Source organism: Bison bison, unplaced genomic scaffold (genome assembly GCF_000754665.1).
Source record: "Bison bison bison isolate TAMUID 2011002044 unplaced genomic scaffold, Bison_UMD1.0 scf7180017864312, whole genome shotgun sequence".
NCBI lineage: Eukaryota > Metazoa > Chordata > Mammalia > Artiodactyla > Bovidae > Bison > Bison bison.
Genome location: NW_011494884.1, coordinates 2,330,506 through 2,339,312, shown reverse-complemented (window position 1 = coordinate 2,339,312; position 8,807 = coordinate 2,330,506). Strand labels below are relative to the sequence as shown.

The window sequence follows — 8,807 nt, the reverse complement described above, 5'->3', positions numbered from 1 at the left end:
ATGGGTGGAGGAGCCTGGTAGGCTGCAGTCCATGGGGTCGCTAGGAGTCCGACACGACTGAGCAACTTCACTTTCACTTTTTACTTTGATGCATTGGAGAAGGAAATGGCAAGCCCCTCCAGTGTTCTTGCCTGGAGAATCCCAGGGACGGTGGAGCCTGGTGGGCTGCCGTCTATGGGGTCGCACAGAGTCGGACACGACTGAAGCAACTTAGCAGCAGCAGCAGCAGTTGTAAGAAATTACACAGAGATCCCTTAACCTAGTTTCCCCCAGTGATAACAGCTGACATAACTAGAGTCACAACCAGGAAATTGACATGATACAGCAGTGCATGAACACTCGTTTGTGTGTGTGTAGATTTAGTTCTGTGCACTTTCTGTATTCATGACCAACAGCACAGTCAGGCCACAGAACAGTTCTGACCCAGGGGTCCCTCATGCTACCTTTTTATAGCCACAGCCATCTCCCTTCCCCCATTGATGGCTAATCCATTCTCCATCTCTAAAGAATGCTATATAAGTGGAATAAAGTATGTAATTTGGGGGAGTTGGTTTTTTCACTCAGGCTAATTCCCTTGAAACCATTCTAGGTTATTGTATGTATCAATAAGTTTGTTACTGATGAATTGTATTCCGTGGGAAGGATATAACACAGGTTAACTATTCACCTGTTGAAGAGTATCTGGGTTGTTTCCACTTCTTGTCTATAATGAACAAAGTTGCAGTGAATATGCACGTAGGAGTTTTTTGTGTGAACATGAGTTTTCTTTCGTCAGGGATAAATGCTCAAGATTGCAATACTGGACTTGATGCATTTTCCTTTTTAACTACCCCATGAGGCGGCATGTCCAGCCAAGATTGTTGTTTTTCTTAGTGTTCTGGTTACATAGTTAAACAAGTTTTGACGTGAGTATGACATCAAACAATATGACGTCCCAGTCATATTTTTCCTATGAGTCCTGTTTTCTTAATGAGCACTTTTCGGGGATGCTCCTACCATGTCATGTCTGAAATGCTTATACTGGGTGGACTGAGGGTTGCGGGTGTAGAGTGTCATGATCGGTGGAGACTGGATTTCCCTCTTTTCACTCAGGGATGATGGCTCCTCTTCCTCTGTCTCGGCACTCAAGCGCCTGGAGCGCAGTCAGTGGACAGATAAGATGGATCTGCGGTTTGGTTTTGAGAGAGTCAAGGAGCCTGGTGAGAAGACAGGCTGGCTCATCAACATGCACCCTGTAAGCACCTGTGCTTTTCCTCCATATCCTCCTCCCATTCAGGAGGGCAGCACAGCCCTTACTGAAGAGCAGGTGACACCTGGCGGGAACATGTTGTGGACCATCCAGGTAGAGATGGGATTGTTTGCAGCTCTCCGGGTTTCCTCTTTAACTTCTCGGGGTCTTCTCCGGGTCATTAAGAGGTCACTGGGATAACAAAGGTGAGGGGCATCCCTGTTACCCATAAGAATAAAGCTTTCAAAGATGAGGAGACAGAGATATTCCCATCTGGATGCTGTTATGACACAAATCTTGTGAATGGGTCTGGTAGGGTTTATGCAAAGGTAGAGAAAGACTTTGTTTTTAAAGTACTCAGTTTCCTAGAGAAGGAAGAAAAGGCTCTTGTACTTTGTAGAGGAAAACCTTGTGTTCTTGTTGACCGACTCTCTTGCAGACTGAGATTTTAGATGAAGATAAACGCTTAGTTAGTGCTGTGGATTACTACTTTATTCAAGACGATGGGAGCAGATTTAAGGTAAGGCCCTTGAATCCAAAGAAGCTAAAAACCCCTCAGTGATGAGGCATAATTGGGCCCAAAATGATAAGTGTCCTTTTAGCTCTGCAGCTGTGAGGAGAGAGGGATTATGGGAGACTTGTAGCAGGCAGCTGCCCAAAGCTCTTTAGGAACATGGGCCCCATGGAGCCACACTAGTCACCACTTAAGATGTCCTAAGAGAAGCTAGCTCAGGAAGACTGAAAGATGAGCAGTACTGTGTCTCTTAGACTTTTGCCCTTGTGATATGTGCAAGTCTAATTTTCTGTTGTATCATCTCTCTTAAGATATGTCCAGGTCAATGATGCATTGAATCTAGGCTGCTCAAAGGTATAATAAAAACAGCCTATCTTCATTTTTCTCCTTTTTTTCTTTGTCATCACCCCACATGGGCTGTGATTCTTACAGGTGGCCTTGCCCTACAAGCCATATTTCTACATTGCGACCAGAAAGGTAGGTCTGTCGTTTATGGCATTAGGTCAAATGACCTGAGCTTCGTTTTGTGGGGAGAGTCAAAACTGGAAATAAAGAGGCTTCTAGAGAAACAGGCAAGGAAGGAAATAGATTTTACTAATGGGATGTCTTTTCATTCTGATCCTGATTTAGGGTTGTGAGCGAGAAGTTTCATCTTTTCTTTCTAAGAAGTTTCAGGGTAAAATTGCCAAAGTAGAGACTGTCCCTAAGGAGGATCTGGACTTGGTGAGTATGACCCAGCCCTTTCTGGGTGGATTAGGCTGGGTCTGCTCGTCCGTGGGGTGAGGTGGGGGAGGACATGCTTGGTACCTGTGAGGCAGCAGAGATGATGGACTTCCATGGCTGTCCCCACCTCCTCCTCAAAACTCTAGTGGCGTCTTTGGCGCCACATGCAGAGTTGAACAAGTTGCTTTGGAGTTGCCAACTCTTCAACTCATTTATGTACTGTTGACTCGTTCTCCCCTTATTTATTTTCTCTCTCCAACGTAGTATTTTTTTCTCTTGAACTCATGAACACCGTCTCTTCACTCTGTAGCCAAATCACTTGGTTGGTTTGAAACGAAATTACATTAAGCTGTCCTTCAACACTGTGGAGGACCTCGTCAAAGTGAGGAAGGAGATCTCCCCAGCTGTGAAGAAAAACCGGGACCAGAGTCATACCAGTGATGCCTACACAACAATGCTCTCCAGGTAGGCTTTGTTCACATAAGCAAAGCAGCCAGTTGGTCCATAGGACTGTTTCCCATTTTTCCTAAGTTTACAAGATGAATAGGACATGGGAAAACTCAGCAATAAAGCTACAGTAATGATTGGCTTTGTTCAGTGCGAAACACTTTTGAGCAACTAGTTAGACTTTCTCATATGTTCCCTTTGTGTTAAATTAATGGTGGATTCCCAGGTTATAGTTCAGCTGTCCCTTCTTTCTTACATGGGGATAGATTTGGCTTCAAACTGAGTTTCTGTAACAATAAAGACATTTTAGATTTCTAATCCCACCACCATAACAGAGTCTGATTTCATGGTTTTTAGAAAGCGTTAAGATGTCTGCAAATTTTATTAAATATCTAGATTTATGTAGCACATTGTCTCTAGAGAATCCTGGTTATTATACAGAGAAATTTAAATAAAGGACAACACACACTGTTCATTAAACATTTAAATATCAACAGTAATAAGAAACAGGGTAAGAGATTAAGAAGAAATCTTGGCAAATAAAAGTATGATGCCTTCAACACACCAGATGGGCAATAGGCACATCAAGAGATGCACAACATTTCTAAATGTTAGAGAAGTGCAAATCAGAACTATAATGAAGTACCACCTCACACTGGTTGTCGTTAAAAAGTCTGCAAATGACAAACACTAGAGAAGGTGTGAGAAAAGGCAATGCTCTTATATTATTGGTAGGAATGTAAATTGGTCCAGCCACTATGGAGACCGGTATGGAGGTTCCTCCAAAAACTAAAAATAAAGTTGCCATATGATCCAACAATCCTAAATCCTACACCTGGGCATATATCCAAATAAAACTATAATTCAAAAAGATACATTCACCCCTGTGTTCACAGCAGCACTGTTCACAGTAACTAAGACATGGAAACAACCTAAATGTCCATCAACAGATGAATGGATAAAGATGGGTTCATATATACAGTGGAATACTACTCAGCCATAAAAAAGAATGAAATAATGCCATTGGCAGCAGCCGAGGTGGACTTAGAGATTATCATACTAAGTGAAGTAAATCAGAAAGAGAAAGACAAATACCATGTGATAATACTTAATATGTAGAATCTAAAATTTGACAAATGAACTTATCTATGAAACAAAAATAACCTCGCAGACATAGAGAACAGACTTATGGTTGCCACGGGGCAGAAGTGGATCTGGAGTTTGGGGTTAGCAGATGCTAACGATTATATATAGGATGGATAAACAACAAGGTCCCACTGTATAACACAGGAAACTGTATTCAACATCCTGTGATAAATGATAATGGAAAATGATTTTTAAAAGAATGTGTTTATGTATATAACAGTCATTTTGCTGTATAGCAGAAATTAGCACAACATTGTAAATCAACTAAAAAAAGACATGCAGAAATTTATGAGGATTTTAGAAGAGAGCTAATCGTATCCTCTGGCAAAAGTAGATCAGTTTGGGACCCTGGATGTTTCTGCACCAGCACCCCCTGCCCAGTGGCTCATTAATGATTTTTCAGAACACTGCAAGTTGTATCTGGAGACTGAGTCCCCAGAGGCCCGAGCCTTCTCTAAAACTCACTGCCTTTTTCTTCCCCTTAATAGTCCATTCAGTATTTGGAAGCTTAGTGGACTAATATTGGAGTGAACATTCTAGTGACAGTGATTCCCACTTAGATATGGTAAGAATAATTATGATGCAGAAGTAGTTACTGTTTACCAGTCACTTCACCATGCTAAGAGCTTATGAGCACGTTACCTTATGATGCTTGTGCTGGGTGGGCCTGTTGCTGTCATCTTTGTTTTCTTGATGAAGAAATAACCTCAGTGAAGGTGGGTCACGTCTGTAGACATGCCTTTCGAGTAATAGTCTCCTTTCTTTGCTCTTTTAATTGGGGTGGAACTTACATCCAATAAAATGCACGTCCTAAGTGTACTGAACCTCCTTGTGTCCGTGGCCTGCTGCTTGGTCGGATGGGGGTCATCCAAGGTCATTCCTTAAGAAGGGCCTGTCCTGATCATCTCAGCCACCTTGTAAACCTTTGTGTTTACATTGTTTGGACTCTGGCCTTTCCCCGATTCAGTCCCTAGCAGAGTATAGTTGAAAAAGCTGCTCTCTTTATTTTGCAGTGTTCTGCAAGGGGGCAGTGTAATTTTTGATGAAGAGGAAACCTCTAAGAAGATTGCCGACCAGTTGGACAACATTGTGGACATGCGAGAGTATGATGTGCCTTACCACATCCGTCTCTCCATCGACCTGAAGATCCACGTGGTGAGTGGGCTGTTGCTACTGACAGCCAGGAGGTGATACTGAAGGATAGATCCATAGAGTAGACTTCCCTGGACAGGTGTAGAAGTCTTTGGTTAATGCACCACATGTCCTTCAGGCTCACTGGTACAATGTCCGGTACCGAGGAAGTGCCTTTCCAGTGGAAATTGCCCGCCGTGATGACCTCGTTGAACGACCAGTAAGTACTGCTTGCATTTCCTCCATCCTAAACTTTCTAGTTGTTTCTGGTGAGAAAGGTGAAAGGTGAATTTGATTTTGAGATTGGTTTGCTTCTTTTTCCTCAAATACTTTCTTAAAAGAATTTTGAAGTAATTGGGTTTTTTAAAATCAGTTTTTGACCTTGCACATATATATCATCGCGTGCTATCAATATTTGAGCTAGGCTGGATCGGAACATTGGAGGGAAAGCTCTGGCTTCCATTTTTGATGGTTAAGAGCATGGTTTCAGCATGTTAGGTTGAAAATGGATTCAAAACTGGTTCGGGAACAGCTTTGTGATCTTGGGATAGTCTATACTCTGTTTTCTCACATCTAAGATGAGATTGTCAGTTCTGTATCACAGTCTTCTGTCAAAGTTGTCATAAAGGTCAAAATGAGGTGATTGATTTTAAAGTGTCTTGAGACTCAAGTGTTCTGTAATTCTAGACTTTTCCTGTGAACAGTGGCTCCAGCCATATCTTGTATGTTCAAGTTTTTATACCATCATGGTAGATCAATCCACCCCAAGATGCCTGTCCTGCTTTTTCCTGGACCTTTCCCCACAGCAGCTCAACTCTTGCTTTTAGTAACTGGCAGTAGAGGTGGAGATGTCATGGGTGTCAAGACAACCACCAGGGTCTCCAGAGCTCAGCTTGGTTCTTGGCCAACTTAATGCTACATTTTGTCCCTTCAGGACCCCGTGGTTTTAGCATTTGACATTGAGACAACCAAACTGCCCCTCAAGTTTCCAGATGCTGAGACCGACCAGATTATGATGATTTCCTATATGATTGATGGTCAGGTGAGTGGGTGCCTTCTGGAGTATGAGCTCTCTGTGAACCGGGACCAAGTCTGGTCTCCAAACCTGAACAGTGTCCACTCGTGGTTAGTATTTGTTTGGTGACTAATGAGAGAATGGAGTCCACACAAGTGAACAAGCAAGCTATTCTGGCATCTAGCCACTCTCTGCCCTCCGGGCAAGTCTTAGGATGAAGTAGCCTGTCTTTTTTGGGAAAGCCATGGTGTTTCAAGTTGCTGCAAAGGTTTTGTAGCAAAAATCTCCAGGCTACATGTGGGAGGTGTGTCTTAGGCTTTGTTTCTGTAACTCACACTGACTGCTAATGAACTTCCCAGGGCTACCTCATCACCAACAGGGAGATTGTCTCAGAAGATATAGAAGATTTCGAATTTACCCCCAAGCCAGAATATGAAGGACCCTTCTGTGTCTTCAATGAGCCCGATGAGGTAGAGATGCCATTTGGGAAAGTGCCTGATGTTTGGGAATAGGAAGAGGAGGCAAGCGTGGTGATCCTCTTAGACCTCAGCATTTGTTTAATCATAATAGCAGCTGGGCTCAATCCCCAGTGGTTGGTCCTTGTTCACATAAGGTTAAGATGGAAATAAAGGGATCAGTGAAGTTGTTACTCCTCAGCTTTGGAGAGGTGTTAAAACTTGGTGTAAAAAGAGGTGTTTACACTTGAGGAAGAGTAAAGTAACCCTTTGACTGCCAAAATTTGTTAAATTCAGGTTCATCTAATCCAGAGATGGTTTGAACACATCCAGGAGGCCAAACCCACCATCATGGTCACCTATAATGGGGACTTTTTTGACTGGTGAGTCAGAAAAGGGGAGGGAGAGATAGGAGAAGCACTGCCTGGTAGCACGCGTGAGCTGCTCACCCTGTTTAAGAGGAGATGGTGTGAGGTGTCCCCTGGGGCAGTCTTCCCGGCCCCTGGGGCAGTCTTCCCGGCCCCTGTGGAAATTAGAGACTCACTGTCCCACATGTTTTTCCGTCCTCTTGTCCTTAGGCCATTTGTGGAGGCCAGAGCAGCAGTCCATGGACTGAGCATGTACCAGGAGATAGGGTTCCAGAAGGACAGCCAGGGGGAGTACAAATCACCCCAGTGTATCCACATGGACTGTCTCAGGTAGGCCCTGCAGCTCACGTGGTGGCTTATCTCAGTGTCTCATGAGGGCTTTCTGTAAGTGAGACTCCCTTACATACACTGGTCCTTTCCATACCTTGTTACAGAAGCTGCCGAGAAGTAGCTCCTGTCACCTGTGGACAGTGGCTGCTGATGGTCCCCAGGGTATAGAAACCAGACCAGAAAGAAAGACCTGGTAGAGTGAGGTCTGGTGCTATGGGAGGTCACAGAGAGGCCTTGGCTTCCCCACATTAGATTGGGATGTGGCAGCCAGGCTCTCTTGAAGGACAAGCATGGTGTCCAGATAGGCTGGGGTGTCCAGACTCAGGATAAGTGTGCAAGGTGGCCCAGAGTGTCGAGAAGGAAGGCTGGAGAGAAAGGTCACCTGGGCTTCCTGTGCCCAGTGAGGAGGTTGGTTTTATCTTGGTGGTCATGGGGAGCCACTGACACATTTAAAGCTTGATGAATTTTCTCCTTACCCCTGGTATTATGGTGTGTGGATTGAAGGGCAGGCAGGTTGCAACAAGAACAAGAGCGAAGAGAGGGCTGGTCTTGAGATATCTGAGAGTCAAGGACTTTGAGATCTATAAATATGGGGACAGGTGCAAGAGGCATTAGGAAATTCTGGTTCTCAGGGCTTGGGCTGGGCTCCTGGAGAAATAGGGCTCAGGTTCAGAATAAAAGCAGACCTGGGAGCTCCATCCACATGGAGGATCTGGAGACTGTGGGGCTCGGTGATAAGACCAAAAACTTGATAGTTGATGGATTCTCAAGAAGAGAAATAGAGACTTTCCTGGTATTTCAGTGGCTAATAATCTTCCTGCCAATGTAAGCCACATGGGTTTGATCTCTGCTCTGGAAAGATTGTACATGCCAAGGGGCAAGTAAGCCCATACTCCACAACTACTGCGCCCACAGACCTGGAGACCATGCTCCATTGCGAGAGAAGCCACTGCAACAAAGAGTAGCCCTTGCTCGCCACAATTAGAGAAAGCCCACACGCAGCACCCAAGACCGAGTGCAGCCAGAAAAATGATTTTTTAAAAAGATCCCACATACTACAATGAAGATTGATGATCCCTCATGGCTGTAGCTAAGACCCTGCATAGTCAAATAAATAATTTTTTTTTTTTTTTAAGTAAGAGGAGTAAAAGAGAGGTGGGGTTCCTCAGTGGAGGCAGCAATACTGGGGATCCTTCAGCAGGGCATTTCTGAGGGGGAGGACGGCCCACAGGGCAGAGAGGCCACAGAAGGTGAGATCGGATGCTGCCAGTAGGAAGTTGTAAGTCCTAGAGATACAGTGGTGTCTGTCGTGGGGCTGAGTTGTGAGGAAGGAAGAGGTGGAGATGGCACGAAGGGACCTCAAGTGTTTTTATACAGAAGGGATTGTGTAAGAAGAGGATGGGAGTTTGACAGCAGAGTGTGAGGGGCAGGGAGAGCAGGGCAGAGCCTG

The 8,807-nt window shown here is 44.5% G+C and overlaps 1 protein-coding gene across 1 annotated transcript in view; it reads left to right on the top strand.

Moving 5' to 3' along the window:
- Nucleotides 1-8,807, top strand: part of POLE (polymerase (DNA directed), epsilon, catalytic subunit) — a gene marked incomplete at its 5' end in the record, with an annotated part of 62,436 nt that overhangs the window by 3,820 nt on the left and 49,809 nt on the right. Inside the window, 11 exons of the mRNA XM_010852527.1 lie at nucleotides 1,093-1,234; nucleotides 1,668-1,748; nucleotides 2,175-2,219; nucleotides 2,373-2,465; nucleotides 2,776-2,930; nucleotides 5,072-5,213; nucleotides 5,329-5,409; nucleotides 6,124-6,231; nucleotides 6,564-6,674; nucleotides 6,957-7,042; nucleotides 7,238-7,357. Of these exons, the coding sequence (XP_010850829.1) occupies nucleotides 1,093-1,234; nucleotides 1,668-1,748; nucleotides 2,175-2,219; nucleotides 2,373-2,465; nucleotides 2,776-2,930; nucleotides 5,072-5,213; nucleotides 5,329-5,409; nucleotides 6,124-6,231; nucleotides 6,564-6,674; nucleotides 6,957-7,042; nucleotides 7,238-7,357 (1,164 nt within the window). The remainder of the gene's footprint in view (nucleotides 1-1,092; nucleotides 1,235-1,667; nucleotides 1,749-2,174; nucleotides 2,220-2,372; nucleotides 2,466-2,775; nucleotides 2,931-5,071; nucleotides 5,214-5,328; nucleotides 5,410-6,123; nucleotides 6,232-6,563; nucleotides 6,675-6,956; nucleotides 7,043-7,237; nucleotides 7,358-8,807) is intronic.